This window comes from Quercus robur, chromosome 11 (genome assembly GCF_932294415.1).
Source record: "Quercus robur chromosome 11, dhQueRobu3.1, whole genome shotgun sequence".
In the NCBI taxonomy this organism is placed as follows: Eukaryota; Viridiplantae; Streptophyta; class Magnoliopsida; order Fagales; family Fagaceae; genus Quercus; species Quercus robur.
In genome coordinates, this window is record NC_065544.1 from 8,997,490 (window position 1) to 9,015,252 (window position 17,763).

Here is a 17,763-nt window from a genome sequence, read left to right on the forward strand (position 1 = left end):
CTAGAAAACTAAAAACATAAAACACAAATTAAATAGGCTCTTATTTTTCTTCCTCTATTTTTACTCATTTTCCTAACTTATGGATTTTTTTAGAATCTTTTTACTTTTGACAATTTGATCCTCATTGTTTAAAAAAAAAATTCATATCTTTTTCTTTTTTGAATAAAACATAGTTAACCCTTGAGGATTGGGCTAGTACCCACAAAGTCTAAGATTTTTCAAAACTAACCAACTTAATTCTTAGTCATTGTGAGAAAGAGGAGAAAAATGAGTAACAATTTAGAAACCAAGTGGATTAATTTTGAAAAGTCTTAAACTTAATTGACATTAGCTCAAATCTCAGAAGTATTAACTGTATTTTACCTTTTTTTTTTTTTTAATGAATTTTTAATTTTTCCATTTTTTTTAATAAGCAAAAGGTGAGACAACCAAAACGGATATATGTATATATTAGAGGAATTGCATCATTTAGTGTAAAATAGAAAAAGTTGCAAATTTTACACATTTTTACCTAAAAAATGCCCACATCAGTGGTCTATAATTCCATGTAAATACAAAATTGCTACTATTTACACAATTAATTATAGCTTTCTATTTGATTTTTTAAATCATTCTTTTTCCCTCATCTCTCTCACCCCCTCTTTCTCTCTCTCTCTTCAATCCATAGAAAAAGGCGAGGAAGAAGGAGAAGAAATTAACTCAAACAAATCTAAAAACTCATCACAAATCGAACTCAAAAGGACCCAAAACAAAATCCAACGGAAAACCTATTTGAAGAAACCAAATCAACCCAAAACCCACGCTAAAGCTACGGTTGCTGCTGCCATGGAAGCTTGGGTTGAGTGCTTGCCACCACCATGAGAGAGAATGAAGATTCGGACCTAACTGAATTGAATCAGGTCTGTGATGGTTGGTTCAAGGATCGGATTTGCCTTAAGATCTATCTACAAATGCCAAAAATGGACTTGGATTGATATGGGTTTGTGTTGAAGTGAAGTTTTTAAGTTTGTTTATGGAGTTTTTTTGGTGAAAGAAGAGAGGAGGAAGAAGAAAAAATGATGGGCAGAGAAGGAGAATGGATGACACCATGAGAGATAGAGTATTGTTCAGACAAAAATAAAGAGAGAGAGAGAGAGAGAGAGAGAGAGAGAGAGAGTGTGTTTTAATGTGGGTAGGGGTGGGGAGGTTAAATAATAATAAAAAAAATGAATAAAAATGATTATTTAAAGAAAAGAAAGTATATAATAAATGATTAGATGTTGGGGTTTTTGCAAATTGTTAAAATATGTTCTTATACTAAAATAGACAAAAAAATTTTAAATAGACCAATGCGAATCCTCTTAATAAAACAAAAAAAGAAGAGGTTTTATTTATTTATTTTACATCTCAGAAAACCCTACAAAGATCTGATGGGAATAAGATTAACCCTATACAAAACAGTAAATTTGAAATATAGAATAGATGAGCTAGTGACTTGTTACAAATTTTCTCCCTTTTCTCTTTTGAGTTGTTTTGTGCTCAGGTGACTGATTCCTACAACTCGTTACTTGTAAAGTCCGAAGGAACTAGGGAAAGCTAAAATAAAAAATTTTAAAAAGGGCTGACAAAGTACTTCAACTTCCTAAAAAATGGTACTGAAAATAACAGCAATGTTGGCTTATGAAGTCTGCAATACCCGACAGCGGTATTCTCCCAATGCCCAAATAGGAAATATGTTCCTGTAAGCAGCGTAGGTGATCATACAATTCCTGTTGAAGACCCCCATGATTTCCTGTGATAAAAATAAAATAAGTATTATCAAACAGAAAATTAGCATTGTAAATAAACAGCAACCTTTCCCTTTTTCCATAATAAGTTTCTACAAATATTTCATAAATCAATGCGCTCAGGGTTTTCAGGATCTAAAATAGTTGGTTCAACTCACAGTTTTTAGGATCTTAAAAGCATGAGCTCAACCCCCAATTTCAAAAGTGGCACAGTTTTAGCATAAGTTTCAGACCAGATTTTCAAGTTTATTTATTAAAATGCAATTTTAAGCCACCAAAGGAAACATTGAAAATTGTTTCTATAACTATTATTAATCTATAATTGCAACGAGAAAATATATAAATAAAGAAAATTATCAAAGAAACAATAAGCAATTTATCATGGTCAAAGAAGGGCATAAAAAAGAAGCTTTAAATCAGAGGAAAAAAGAAAGAAAACAGGAATGACATACATGCCGAAGCCATGTACTTTCCATTTACCATCTGCCTACTTAGGTCTAAGAATAATCAACGACTTCAACCCAGATATAAGCGCCGACATTTTGAAAGAATGATGTAAGATGCTGGTTTTTATGGAAATCGATCAAACATGCTATACCGAGTACATTATATAATTACCTGTTGAGGAAAATCTCCATTCTCCATTTGAGAATTTATCAAAAATTTGGCCGCCTGGTGCAGTGGTGTTGGGTCCCTCTCAGCCTGGTCCAGAAAAATTACAAGAATAAAATAAATTGCACGTGCAAGAAAATAAAACCTATCACAAGGTATTTATTAGAAGACATATCCAAATCCAGCTCCTTTGCAGTTCTCACAAGGAATTCCAAGTTGAGTTGGAAAATCTCAACTATGGAATCATGGTTGAAGAATGAGATCATGTCAAATCATTCAAAAAATGGCACTCTTTCTTTTCATCTTTCTTTGTTCACATGGATTTGATGTGTCCCAATTTTGAGTTTCACCCGCAGCCAAAGGTTGCCAAACAACACATGCAATTCTGATTGGAAACTCTGGAGGAGCCCACTCTAATCCAAATCCTTATCAACACTAGAAAATTTCATTGAAATAAAAACATGTGGCACAAGCGTTATCAACTAAGCTCATATTCTTCAAATACTCTTATAAGGAAAAGGAACTTCCATTTTTTCTTAAACTGTTATTAATGGCACTATGAACATATGAACATACTTCAGATCAAAAGTAAAAGGAGGTCAAAGAGGCTATATGATAAGTAAATTAAATCAAAATTGTCCATTAGAATCACAAGCTAAGGAACCCTTGTCTACAAAACAGGTCATGAAGTAAAACTTGATGCATACCTGCCCAGCATCTATAAGTGCCGAAATAGCCCATGCAGTATTTACAACATGAGCCCTGTTGCCCTCTAAATTTGAATACACCTGTTGCCAACATAGAAAAAGCAACAGAAAATGCATTTAATATAACGATGGACAAGACCTATATAGAAATATCAGCATTGAGCACCGTTGGATTTTGTTTTCTCACCCAAGATTAGTGGTTTTATAAGCTAATCCATGTTATCAAGAACCATTTCAATCAAGTTAAATATACTACATAATTTCCTTTCTCTTTGTTTACTCTTGTAATAAGTCTATACTCCAAAATTTGAAAAATGCAAAATTTGAACATAGAAAATAAATAGAAGCTTGGGAGCCACCCCACAAAATTTGAGAGAGAAAACCCCCCCTCCCACTTATCAAAACCACAAAGGAGGATTTGAAATTTTTGGACCTTGGCCACTAAGAAGCCCTTGGCTCTGCCTCAACATGGAAAGGGATCAACATTATAGTAAGGATGGAAGCTATTAGCTACACCAGCATTGTTATCCAGAGAAACTAATAGCGTTGGTCAGTTACAGATTATGAATAAAATTAAGAGAAAATGAACAGGCAGTATGGGGATACTGCTTCGGGGATAGGGGTCTCTATCACAATCCCCATCAAGCTCAGAATACTATCTTGGAATGTCCATGGTAAGAATGATGTGGGTAAAAGGCAAAGTATCAAAAATCAATTAAGGGATTAGAAGGAAACATTGTGTGCTTTCAGGAGACAAAAATTAGGTCCTTGACCAGGTAAACAGTGAGGAGCATTGGCAGAAACCAATTTGTGAATTGGTCTTGTTTGCACTCAGTGGTAACTTCATGTGGTATTTAACTATGGGACAAAAGAGTCTTTTACAAACTGGAAGAGGCAGTGAGCAGTTTCTGTTTCCTGTAAGTTTAGAAGCACTGTCGATGGCTACATTTGGGCTTTTTCAGGAATATATGACCCAACGCAGCTGGGGAATGAAGACAACTGTGGCAGAAATTCGCAGGGGTACACGGTTGGTGGGGATTTGTGTTGTTGGGGGGGGGGGGGGGGGGGGTTGGGGGTTATTTTAACGTCAATCATTTTCCTAGTGAAAGAGTGGAAGCAGAAAGGATTTCCACAGCCATGTGGGATTTTTGTGATTTCATTTCAAATCAGGGGCAGATGGATTTACCATTGAAGCTGGTACTTTTACCAGGTCTAACAAACATGAGCATCAATGTCCAAATTGGACAGGTTTCTCATTACACCACATCGGGAAGAGTACTCCAACGACCATTTTCCAATTATGCTTGATGTTAATAGGATAAACAGAGGGAAGGTATCATTTAAATTTGAAAATGTGTGGCTTAAATTGGAGGGTTTTGTAGATTAGGTTAAACAATAGGGGACAATTTATCAGTTTCTTGGGGCACATGTAAGACTGATATATTAAATGTCATGCATGCCTTTGGAAAGAAGAGCATATCTGATGCAAAAATCAATAAATTTACCTTGTTTTGACATGAAAGATAGCTCTCTCCCCAGCCACCAGAAGGAAGCTGCTTAGACAGTAGAAAGTCACAAGCTTTCCGGATACTAGAGCAATTGTTGAAGTTCTTTCCAGCAGCCACCAACCCTTTTACCCCAAACCACGTACCATAGGTGAAGCAAACACCCCAAGAACCATACCTGTTCAGCACTTTTAGATATTAAAGGTACATAACCCATGAAATAACTAGCAAAAGCAAATTACTTGTCACACTTGAACATGAATAAACAACAAAGAATTCAGTGAGACACAGCTCCTGGACTAATAGATGCAGAAGCAAACCATGAACCATCTGATTCTTGTATCTTTTCAATGAACGTAACAGCTCTTTTGATACAGAGTTCTATTTCTTCTTGACGATGCCCGGGATATGATTTCTTAAATAATGTCAAAGCTTGAATTGCTGCTGAGGTGCATTCCACATAACTACGGCCATTAAATTCATTATCAAACATTAAATTCATCTCACAAGAGAACATAGCAACTAATTGAAGTCAGCGTAGATATCTTACGGATAATCAATAACAATGTCACCGAAGGTTTCTGCAGGGTTGATCAACTGAAGACAAAGAACAAGATGGAATATATTACCTTTCCATGATCTACAGCTTAACTAATGATGGAACACATGTTTCTGTGCATGTTTTCTATGCATGACAACTGAGGCAAACTCATGACACATTTTATAGTGTGCAAGTTAACACAACTTTTTTTCATTCTTCCAATAAGATTATAGTCTATGAAAATTATTGAAAATTTTCCTGGCCTTTAACTGTGGTAAATGACAATAAATACATCAATACTTCATCCACTAACCCAAAAAACAAAAAATCAAGCCCATTTTACACTAGTAAAATTATTTAAATTTTATGCAAGTATACAATCTGTTACTACATGATTTAGCCTGATATCTTCAGCAAAAGAGACGTAAGCTCAAAATCAAACATTAAAGAAAAAAAGAGGTGGGGGTAGTAGGGGAATTAAGGGCCTAGTGCATTAGTCATTCAAGGAAAAATCAACAAAACAGAAAGAAAAAAAGAAAGAAAGATAATATAACTGAAAAAAAAGGTGATATAAATGATGCCTTCTGGCCCCCAAAAGAAGAAGAAAAAAGAAACAAAAATTTAGTAGAGACAAAAAGGGAAAGAGAAAGAGGATGGCCAGATAATTTTTGAGGAAAAAAAAGAGTAGAAACATATAAAAGACATGCACAAATTACAGGATAAGAAAAGAAAAAATAAAGCCCCTATACCAAGGGAAAAATTCCAAAAAAGGGGTACTTCATCCAAAGTTAATACACCCTCTTTTCTCAAAACAATGGAATAGGGGTGACATCCCACAACACCTTGAGTTTACCCAAAGCCCCTAATAATTCGACCTAGGAGGGATCATTGACGAAGCCTTAAAACTGATGAAAATAAAATACCAAAAAGATTGAGTGAGCATAAACTTGTGTGAGAATAATAAATAAAGGTGATGATCAACTGAATCCTTAGAGATAAGCCAGGCAACAGTGAAGCACAAAATAGAAACATTAACAGCAACAGGTCCACCGAAGAGGCTCATGGTAATGGGGTATGATCTTCGTTATTTTTATGTGAAGTTCCAGATCTCAAGATTAATGACCAAAAACATGCATCAGAAAGCTTGAGATTTGGACTTGAAAGGGGGAACAAATATGAAAGTTTCATCCTTTTTCTATATTTCATACATGCTACATATTTGATGGGTAATCCCAAAAAAAAAAAGGGAAGAAGACATCCCACATGATAACAACCACAACATCTAGACATAAAAAAGAACAGACTCAGCCATATATATATAAAAAAGAACAGAATGAATGCTTATACCTTATTGATTATAATAAACACACCCTAACACTATACTGCTCAAGGAAGGAGACCATTAAAAGTAACTCATGGTTGCCCACAAGCCTTAGAACGGGATAAAATACAGTAAGTAAAATAGGGAAACTTAAACATTACTGGGAACAAGCACTAAAAGGAGGCTACCTCCAACCACTGATAGGATCTTGTGAGCTCATATGTTGCAAAACCACCATCTCCATTCTGCATTGATATTAAAAAATAGCCTATCAGAAATTATCTCAAACACAATGGTTGATACCGTGTACAGATGGGAACAAGAACAAGCAGCAGAATGAAAAGGCTTAACAAAAGTTACTTATTATACAATTGGCAAAGTTTGCGTGAAAGTATTAGCAGATGACCAAATTTTAAACCCATAAGTATACTCACATAGACATGCAGACCACATATTACCACTTTCAGAGAAGGTATGCTCAGCACATCGAGTAGAAATGATTGGTGATCCACTGGCTATTAAACCAGTATAATTATTTAATTAAATTATCAGAATGCAAACTACCTGTAATGAGAGAAGGACATTTACAGCGTCATAGAATTGCTTTGCGTCTAATGGTTCACCAACATATGTTGGAATTTTAGATAATAAAAGGGCAGCCTGAAATATAAAAGGAAAAAAAAGTTATAACCCACAAAATAACCAAACAAAATAGTTTGAGATTAATAAACTCTTACTTTCAATCCTTCTGCTGTGCAGTCTGAGATGGGCCAACCATGATCGGCAGTTGAGAAAGGCCAGGCGCCTTTTGAAATGTGGCGATACCAAAAATCAAGATTGCCTGGGCAATCATCTAAAACCTTCAGAGCAAAGAAAAACCAATCAACAAGGAAAAAGGTGAAGGAATTGAATTAATCACAGTACTAAGAAGCCCTAGACAACAAATAAGTATTAATAAATGAAGAAAAAAATTCACCTGCGATTTTTTTATGAACGTATGTGCTTTTTCGAGAGTTGGACCATACTCTTCCAAAAGATTGGTTGAAATGATTGCTTGAGCAGCAAAAGCAGTATCCCATAATTGACTCCCATTATAACCCTGCAACAAAGTCATCAGTATGCACTATAAATTTTGATATATAACCACAGTCAAATTGTATGAAACATTTTAATAATTGCAACTTCATGAAAATTGCACATTTGAATTGGTTATAGAAAGGAACAACATGGACCTGCATTTTCATGCCATCTTCAGCAATCCACAGATAATCATGTATTCTGGGAAGATGCAACTTAAAAGCTTCTGAATTTGGATCTTCCACCCAACAACAGAGCATATTTAACACCTGCAAATCATAGTAACTTCAAACTATAATTCTCAAATTGAAATAAAAAGCCTAACACCTTGTCTCAAATTGGAATACAGAGATTAGATTATGAACCAAAAGAAATTGTATAATTCTTAATAATAAATTAACTGCCAGTACTGACAGCAAGTACCTCACCCTCCTGTTTAACAGATAGAAGTTCAACACCAAAAAAGAGTACGGTTGAGACAAAATACCTTGTTTACAGGTCCTATGCAAATATAACGAGTATTTTCATCTTCATAGTGTATGTGCTCAATCGCAGTGTGAAGAGCCTTTTCTCTCAATTTTTTTCCAGGCCAATGCATTAAAACTGGCTCAACAACTTTATGAAGAGATGCCCAAAGTACATCCTGCACCAGTGGGTGTGGGTAGTACAAATCTTCCTGTGAAAAGAAAATAATGAATCCTTTTCCCATCATAGCACCGATCCAAATGAAAGTATAAATTGGTAGCTGCTAACACCAGCAAAATTAACTAGAGAGTTATGCTTTTTCATATTCCTTAGCATTTTACTAGAACCAAAGCACAAAGTCTCTCCATTCAACCTTATTGCCAAGGTTCTTAGAATACCCAAAACCCATAGAAATTAGCCCGTTGTGATACCTGAAATTTGTTTGCATCGCACACAGGACACAGAATGTCAACTTTAATGCATTACTCTCTCATGGTACCAAAAAGAAGTGACCACCAAAAAATGGATCATGTTCAATGAGTTCACAGTGTTATTAAAAAAACTCAAACCAATGGCACTTTTACTAAGGATTCTATTCACAACTTAGGTATCAATACAGCATTTGCACCACAATTAAGAATTCAAGCTAAAACACGAAAAGGATTGATAGAAAACAATCCAAGTTACTTTCTCAGGGTGGTTTAGTATACGATCTTTTATGAGTATTTGAGACATGTGGCTCTATCTACATTCCCTATAGCCCAGGAGTTGTGGTCTTTTGCATTTACAGCCTTTGGAGTGATAGGGGTGATGCCAACACAGGTGACTTTCTGTTTTCATGGAGAGGAGCATTTGGCTGTCATTGAAACCTCGTTCGGCAAGCAACTCCTAATTGCATCTTGCATCATGTGGACCATTTGGAGAGAGCCAAACCACAGGACTTTTGAAGATGAAGAGAAATCAATGCAAGATATTAATAATAGTTTTTTGAGATCTTTGTTTGAATATTGTGCTACAATTGTCACTTATAAAAATATATTGCACTCCAATTCGGCGGTGGGAGGGGGGGAGTGTCATGTAACTCTGTTGTTGATATTTTGGACCATATGAATGTTTGTTTGTAATTGCTTATGGAAGCACGCCATTTTGAGCTATAATTTCCTTTGAATAAAATATTTTACTTATAAAACAAAATTCTCAACATTCTTATGTTGAATAGTCCAAGGCAAGAATTGGCTGTTGATACGTTTGTGAGCAAGTAATGACGCATGGAGTTTCAACACAATGGTTAAAGTCTGTAATTATAGGAATTTTAAAGATACAGATTTTTTAAAACATCATCAAAATTTCTTCCAGAATTCTCAATAAGGTGCAGAGAAGAGTGCAAAGTAATGCAAAGAATTAAAAATGTATCTTTACATGACAAGCTTAGATTTGAATGGATAAAAATAACATTTTGACCAACCTTTGCACATAGGCTGCGTGCCTCATTCCAATCTATTTCATGATAGGGGACATTATAGAGCTCCTTCCTCAAAGACAAAACTGTTGGTGTAATTGGACCTACAAATCTCTTCCCATATAAGTATGACATTGGCAAATAGACCATCCGGCAGTGACACCACATCCTTCCTGCAGAGTGGAATGAAAATTAATAGCTTCCCTTTGACATAATTTTGGTGCAAGAATTATGCACTTGTTACATACATCATTCAGAAACCAAGTTCACTTCAAGTTTTTTGACAAATGAAAACATCATACAATGCAAAAGCAGAGGACAACCATAAAGGCTAAGGATAGTTGCATTCATCCCAGTTGCAATTTGTGCAAGAATCTTTTGGGGAAACTGACAAGTATGTCAGAGAAGTTTTTTTTGGGGGGGAGAGGGGAGGGGGGGGTAATCAGCAACCCACAGCATGAGGAAGATGCTAAAATAGGATGCAGAACAAAAAAAAAAGGAGAAATAATCAATATATACGTCATAGACTCAAATTTCTCTCAAAACTGAGACTGGTGACCTTTTAGTGGTAAGTTACACACGTTATACAAAAAAAGTAAGTAACACACGTACCCCATCGGTCTGGGACCTAAGACCTTACCTCTATCCCATTATTGAGGGAGGAGGGTGCCATTTGAGCCAGAGCTCATTAGCAACTGAATTCTGATCTTGTTCAGCTCAAAAGCATCATTTTCATCCCTCAAAAACAAACTCAGTTCATTTGATTTAGATTAATGATTTCAATCATCAGCACCACATTCTAATGATATCAATAGAAAATATTGAAATTAACTTTAGAACCATTAAAGTTAATCAAATCCAAATCAAATTTTCAGTTATAAACCTGAATATCAACACCATGTCAAATAAATACAAGTCCCAAAGTAATGTACACAACCTTAGTGCATAGAACTTCTAGAAGAAAAACTCAAGCAATCAACTGTGATTTGGAAAAAAGTATAAGAACCATTTATCCTCTTTTTTATAAATAAAGCCATATTAGTGTTTGTTTGTATAAAGTATAATAAATGGTTGTTTACCTGGATGAACTGGAAGCAAGTAAGGAAGAAGCCATATCTCAGGGGGAAGGGGATTATTGCCAGACCATTCAAATGCTCCAAGTACCTATTACCAATAAGCAATACAAAAGGAACTAAGCAAATGCCCTAGATCACCAGCAAACATCAAGTTCATTGTTTAAACTGAAAAGATAAAGGATAAAGTCTCAACTGAAAGCCACATCTTCCCCCATGATGTTATCGCAGTAGCACTGCCATGGCTCAGAATCCAGGTATGCCCTCTCTCAATTGCTCCTTGCCCATCATTAGCTCCTTCACCAAGCAACCTTAATGTAACATAGCTTAAGACCGTACCAAACATGGTACTTGGGCCCTCAATGTGCAATCCCCACCCACCATCTTTGTTCTGCACTTACATATCTTTACATTAAGATGGTTTTTGGTCCAAGTGCAAGACTCTACAAAGGAAAGAATTTAACAAACAACTGAAAATAACTAAGAAACTGACAACATATAATACAGGAAAAGTCAGGATAAGCTGTACTTGTAACATTGTAGAAAATTGTAATTACCTGATGATTGTAGAGGTAACGGCACATTTCCTTTTTATGTTCTTCAGATAAAACTGCATTTAGTGCTCCAGTGACAGACAAAGTAATTACCTAATCCATTATACAGGCAAAAAGTATGTCAAGAATAACATGATTATTTCTTTTGCAGAAAATTATAAAAAGAAGATACATATCAAGAAAAAAGGCATTATAAAGAAGATAATTAACTTTGACACCCCTCACACATTTTCTGAAGGCAAAATACAATTGTATCGCAATGATTACCAACCACAGAACTTATGAGGTCGTTAGAATATCTTCTACAACAAAAGAGGCGCTGGTGGTAAAATTAGCACTTACCAAGCCAGGCAAAAGAAACATAGGACCTCCATAGTCCCCCGGCCAATGTCCATCATGGGCTTGGATAGTTGAATAGAAACTTATAGCCCTTCTTAACGTCTTTGTCACCATCTCCTCTTTAACATCCTCTGTTTCCTTTACTTTGACTTGGGGTAGAACTAAATCATGTGGGTTTTCCTTGGAAAACTGTATTCAAGTAAGGAAAGGCCAATGGTTAAATATAAATGATGAAATTCAAGTATCAAAGAACTTAACATATGGCTTTCATGCAATTACTAGAGTACTAATAATCTCATTTATTATTCTTAAGTCCCAATGCAGTAGAGCACTTTTTTTAAGGCAAAAAATAACAGAGCATCAATACAATAGTGAGCCTATAATTCAATCTCCGCACAAGATGGAAGACGAGATGCATTTGATCCAAAGGCCATAGGACACACCAGAGGAAAAAAAAAAATCTTCAAAGAGCCAGATATTTACCAATGTATGCCCCTTTTTTACTATTTTTATTAGGGAAGGAATTTGAAATTTCATGTCTTTTATTACTAATGAAAAAACTAAGAAAAAAAAGTTATATCTTTACATTGATTTTCTTCAATTATATTGGACCACATATAAGATGTGGAAGGAGAACCATATGGCTAATTGCCAAAATTACCACATATAAGATGCCAATTGAATATCTTTATATATTCACTAAGAATAATCCACATTCAAACAGATTTATTTATATAATTCATTTGATTAATTCAATTAATCCATCCACAAAAAAACCCTGATTGATTAATGACGTCATTGTACAGCGAACACAGTCTTGTAGACACTATCTGGCTTGTTTGTTACATCAAGAACTCAAGAAGATACAAAAGCATGTTCTTTCCACAATCTGATGATAGAAACAAGGAATTTTCTTCTCTTCTTTCAAGAAACTCGGACCCTTCTTGTGAATGAAAATCAATTGACCCGAGAAAACACAACATGAAACCCACAATCATATTTCTTACATCATTTAAATCTTAAGTTGTAATCTCTAGACACGTTGGTAAAAGTGTCAAGCGCACTTAAGCATAGGCCTTGTAGAGCCTAGGTGCAAAGCGCATGCGCGCACTTGATTGAAGTAAAGCGCACAATTTTCAAATATAATATCTCATAACTTCTAATAGAAATATCTAACAAATAATAAAAATGAATAATAACTCAAAATTTGTATACTTTACCCATTAGGTAAGTGCAATTGTATAATATTTGTAAGTTCAAATTTTACCTAAGTTATTTCAATTCTTAAAATTTTTATATAGTAAATTGAAAAAAAATTATCAATGGTCAATATCATAATGATCTAGTCATAGAAAGTTTAAACATAATATTTTATATAATTCTCTTGTGCTTTATAAAAGTACATAAACATTATAGTTATGATCAAATGACGTATATGGTTCAATCAACATACATCTAAAAGTCAAAGAACAAAAAGCACAAGATATGTAAATTAACCTTGTTCATGTCATAATAAATAAAAAAAAGTGTTTGTGTAATACAACACCCTAAGGATAGTGGTTGTGTAGTAAATAATTGGTTTATGTCATTTCTTTCAACATCAAGCAATTAATTTTGACGATTCGTATCTTTTTTAGCAATAAAATAAAAAAAGCATGCCTAGGCGTGCTTTGGGCTTCTTCAAAAAACTCCAAAAAAGCATGCCTAAAGCACGCTTCATTAAATGAGCTTTTTTTGGGCCTAGCAAAGCGTTGAGAGCTTGGGGCTTCGAGCTTTGAGCTTAAGCGCGCTTAAAGCGTGACAACACTTATTGTACTTAAGCGCGCTTTTAACAACACTTACTTTACTTGGAGCTGGAACTACTCCCCCCCCTCCCCTTTCTCCTTTCCTTCTTTTCTAGTAAATTTATTGCTTGTCATAGAAAATCATCTAAAAATATGTCAATTATTTTATTACTTGTATGATATGAGCAGGTCCAAACTCGTCCTTCATTGGTTAGAGTAAATTTATTTTGATCTACATTCATGAGGTCACACTGTACTGGGTAATACTGACCTGCATGAATCATGATCAGCATAAAAGTACTGCGGCACACCTTGTCCCACTATTTAAAAAAAAAAAAAAAATCTTTAAAGCTTTATCAGCAAAAAATTTTTATTTTTATTTTTTGATAAGTAGCTTTATCACCAACAACTAAGGGATGAGAAAGAAAATATTGCAGAATATTAATTATTCTGAAGTTTATTTAAATAACAAAGCATATCTGATTTATTATAATATAATTAAGGTAGAGTGAAGATAGCGTTTGAAAATGGGACCACCTGCTCTTATACCATGATAAATTACCCATTGTCTCAAAAGCTTAAGATGTTAGTAAATGGTGACTTTCATCATTCTAACACTAAATAGTAAAGTATAAGGATAAAAGAACACAAAGTGCTCAATTAATTTTTGGGATCAAAGGGTTCTTTGGGATTATTTCAAGAAATACTAAAAAAGAAACCAAAGTTGGATATGGGGATTAGAAGTCACCACTCAAAAAAAAATTTAGAAATAACGCTGTGAACAACTAGAACAGTTTCTGAAGAAATAAGAAAACCAAAAAAAAAAAAAAAAACTATCATAGATTCATAGTGCTAAGAGTTCCTGTCGCTGCTATTGTTGACCATATGGTTATGAATCATCAACTTGCTGACCACAGCATTAATGACTATGATACTGAACCATTAAAAAACAATTCATTTAAACTCATCTAACCAAGACACCACCTCTAATTTGAATTGAGTTCTTGTCACAGTCACACAACTGTGATGACCTAACCAACACGTGAAAATCTCAATCAAGTAGTTTAACAACAAACAAGAAACAACCACCAACTTCTTAATAAGGCACACTCTCTCTCTCTCTCTCTCTCTCTCTCTCTCTCTCTAAGTTCACATCATATTAACATTTATCAAACCGCACACGAACCAAAATCACTCTATCACAATTCAATTTCTGATTGTGAATACATACATACACACACACACACACACACACACACACACACACATAATTTTCTACAATTTCTGTAAAGTATGAGCATTCCTAATCGAATATTCCCAAAAAAAAATCATAAATATATAGAGAAATTGTCAAATTCATTTCAAATTATTAAAAAAATCAATAGTTAATAAGAAAATTTATACTCAAAAGGATATCATTTTCGAAACAAGCAGAATTTCAATATTCATTAAAATAAAAAATAAAAAATCAAACTCAATCACAAGGATAAATACATGCATATATTCATTTGAATATACCTGAATGCGCATAATTAGATCTGAGCTGTGCTTTTTGTGGAAGCGATTCTTGGTGAAATTCTCGCGAGCCGCCTCGATCTCGGCGAGTTGTTCCGGCGATCCAAGCTTGGGATCGAACTCCCAAACTTGTCGTCCTACGTGACCGTTCAGCGTCCTCAGCCATGGACTCCCTCCCTCCGCGATCTTCAGCTTCCACATTTTCCGCTACTACGCACAACGCAACAAACAATCAGCAATGCAACTCAGAGAAACAAAACTTCGAGAGCGTAAAAAAGAAATTGACAATGGAGAGTTTTGCGTTTTACTTTCCAGTAATTGAAAACAGAATGTGCATGTGAATGAGAGAGAGAAAGTCAAGAGTGTTTGGTTCTCGAGAAAATGAAAGAAAGAAAATGCGAGAGAGAGAGAGAGAGGAAAAAGCAAAAGGCATTTTTTTTTTTTTTGAGAATCAAAAGCAAAAGGCATTACCTATTGATTTGTCACTTTTTTCAAAAACGGATAGAAAGAAAAGAAAAACGGAGAGTTTAATTTATAGCAATGCGAAAGGCTAGAGAGAGAGAGAGCATGCAAACAGACACAAAATACGCACAAGGTTCTTGAATATAACTGAGATTTTTTTTTTTTGAAAGCGAATATAGCTGAGATTTCGAGATAAGGGCCAGCTGTTATATGGCACTTCCTTCTTCCTGTATTTAGCTGAAATATCTTATACAATTTTTTTTTTTTTTTTATAACTAAAAATATCTTATACAGCTAAAGTTGAATTTTTTTTTTTGCTATAAGTATAGTAAAAAAAATTAATTGAATAGTATAGTGGGACTATGGGTAGTGCTAGCCATAGCTTAGGGGTTTAAATGAATTCCTTGACTTGGCCAAAATATATATAATATAATATAAAAATTTTTATTATTTTGATCCTCTAAAATAAAATTTTGAACACTCTAATCCTAATTTTTTTTTCAAGCACAACTAAAATAACCTTAAATATAATCCTCTTACCAATATTTTATCATTTTTAAATTAAAAAAAAAAAAAGTCCAACAACAAGCCAATTTAATCTAAAACATTGAAAATAAAAATTAGTTGTTAAATCTGAAGTGCTTTTAATTTGTTATTTGTTGAGTGAGGACTGGGCGCATGAGACATGCCAAGAGTGATTGAGTGAAGATAAAAGTAAATGTTAACACAACCAAAAAAAAAAAATTTGAGTATCTATTTGGGAATAATTTATCTAACTTTTTGCTAAAAGTATAAAATAAGTAAGAACTCACATGAAACTCACAAATAGTAGGAATAAAGATGAACTAATAAGTTGGCTTATAATCAAGATCCAAACACACTTAATACAATTACAATGTACAATAGTTGTCAAAGTTGAGTTGAATTGTTAAATACAATAATTTTAAAGAGTTAAAACAAACTAATAGATAAAAGAATTTTGAGTAATAATAATTAAAGTTCACTTAGCGATAATAATTAATATGTTTATTGTATTTGAAAACAATAAATGATTTCCAAGATTTCATCTTAGCAATAATAATTAATATGTTCATTGTATTATGAAACTATATGCCAAATGAACTAATAGTTTATATTTTATTTTCTTGCTAATACTATGTTCATTGTATTTTTTCCCCCTTTTATGCAGAAAAAATGGGTAGGGGAGCGACCAATGTAGCAATCTTACTCTCGATCTCCTATCTATTTGTTAGTTGGGAAAAGTTAACGAATGCGTTGAGGACATTTGTTAATAAACTATTTTAATAAATTTTCTATGGGAAAAGGAAAAAAAAAAGCAATTAATGTTTAAATTTTTTTTTCAATTTCCAATAAAAGTGATATAAAAACTTTCCTTAAATAGTTTATTAACCATTGCCCTAAGAAAACCCTTTAACATGACCCTTATTAGTTTACATCAGTAATACTTAAAGAGTACATATAAAAATGTGGCTCAAGGATTATTACTTTGGAAAAAAATTGCTAATATTTGCCAAATTTTTTACTTGATAGTTGATACTATTCATGCAAATTGATCGAGAAATAGAACATCCACAATATTTTTACAACATTATTAAAATAATTTCTAGATGGTAAATTTTAATTGTTACTAATTTGATCTCATCACTAAAATGATTCTTTTTTGTCCACTATTAATATTTATGATTTGTTGTAAAAGTGCTGTAGATATAGTATTTCTCTGACCAATATATATATATATATATATAGAGAGAGAGAGAGAGAGAGATTAATTAGAATTTGAAATTAATATCTAATTTTGCACTATGTGCTTAAATTTATATATATAGAGAGATCAATTAAAATTTAAAATTAATATCCAATTTTGCACCATATATTTAAATTTATGTACGTATTACCTTATAATTATTTACTTATAATATCCAATTTCACGACTTGGCTTAATCTACGAAGACATCTGGTGTTTGGCTGCAGGTTTCAGGTCCATCTCTTATAATTGTATTAAGCGTAGTGCTAATGGTGTTGCTCATTCTTTGGCTAGGTTTGCTAGATTACTTGACAATGAAATTGTTTGGCTGGAGGAGGATCCTCCACCTGCTGTGGATGCTTTGTATTTAGATTCTTCTTTTCTTAATTAATGATATTGGTTCGGTTTCAAAAAAAATTTATGTGATGTATCCACTTAGATTGCAATAGGTTATATCCATCAATTTTACATAAGACAATTATTTTTTTCTACGCTAGTCAGCCACATTATTGCGGGACTTGCGGCAAAGATGTAGCCCCAAGAGGGTAGGGACTAGGGACTGTTCATTGTTGTCTTGTCTATCAAACTCTTTTAAGAAAAAGATACTATAGTTTATGGCAAAGGTCGCTTTCTGAATTCTCTCTGACTTTTCTTCCGCGCGCGTGGCGCGGGCGGGCCCCCCCGGGGGTGGGGATAGTTTTTATTTTTTGCTGAATAAAGGGGGGGTAATAGTTTATGACTCATAAATGTGGTGTTACAATTAAGGCCCTTAGCCTACTTGGTCTGCGTTTATTGTTTATACTGTTTGGTATAAATGC

The 17,763-nt window shown here is 33.9% G+C and overlaps 1 protein-coding gene across 4 annotated transcripts; it reads right to left on the reverse strand.

Annotated features, from left to right (window-relative positions):
- Positions 1 to 1,344: 1,344 nt before the first annotated feature.
- Positions 1,345 to 15,358, reverse strand: LOC126707588 (cycloartenol synthase 2). 4 transcript variants are annotated; one of them, XM_050407306.1, is made up of 19 exons: positions 15,190 to 15,358; positions 14,722 to 14,928; positions 11,423 to 11,608; positions 11,084 to 11,173; positions 10,723 to 10,917; positions 10,533 to 10,617; positions 9,460 to 9,626; positions 8,017 to 8,205; positions 7,685 to 7,798; positions 7,429 to 7,551; positions 7,190 to 7,312; positions 7,017 to 7,112; positions 6,641 to 6,697; positions 5,141 to 5,187; positions 4,911 to 5,054; positions 4,591 to 4,768; positions 3,086 to 3,166; positions 2,385 to 2,468; positions 1,345 to 1,771 (listed from the first exon to the last, which is right to left on the reverse strand). In XM_050407306.1, exons 2-19 carry the CDS (start codon positions 14,917 to 14,919, stop codon positions 1,658 to 1,660), a joined length of 2,271 nt encoding a protein of 756 aa, XP_050263263.1. In that variant the 5' UTR covers positions 14,920 to 14,928; positions 15,190 to 15,358; the 3' UTR covers positions 1,345 to 1,657. The 4 variants fall into 4 exon arrangements, with proteins under 4 accessions (XP_050263263.1, XP_050263265.1, XP_050263264.1 ...); XM_050407308.1 differs by having other exon boundaries at positions 14,722 to 14,925; positions 15,190 to 15,342; XM_050407307.1 differs by lacking the exon at positions 15,190 to 15,358 and adding an exon at positions 15,027 to 15,155.
- Between the last annotated feature and the right edge of the window lie 2,405 nt (positions 15,359 to 17,763).

Bases quoted from the DNA above. Each gene is read 5' to 3' on its own strand.
- LOC126707588 (XM_050407306.1), bottom strand. From the start codon at position 14,919: ATGTGGAAGCTGAAGATCGCGGAGGGAGGGAGTCCATGGCTGAGGACG. The intron at 10,618-10,722 runs GTTGAGACTTTA...TATTGGTAATAG, and splicing joins GGGGGAAGATGTGGCTTTCA to GTACTTGGAGCATTTGAATG. The intron at 5,188-6,640 runs GTAGCCTCCTTT...CTTTGTCTTCAG, and splicing joins GATCCTATCAGTGGTTGGAG to TTGATCAACCCTGCAGAAAC.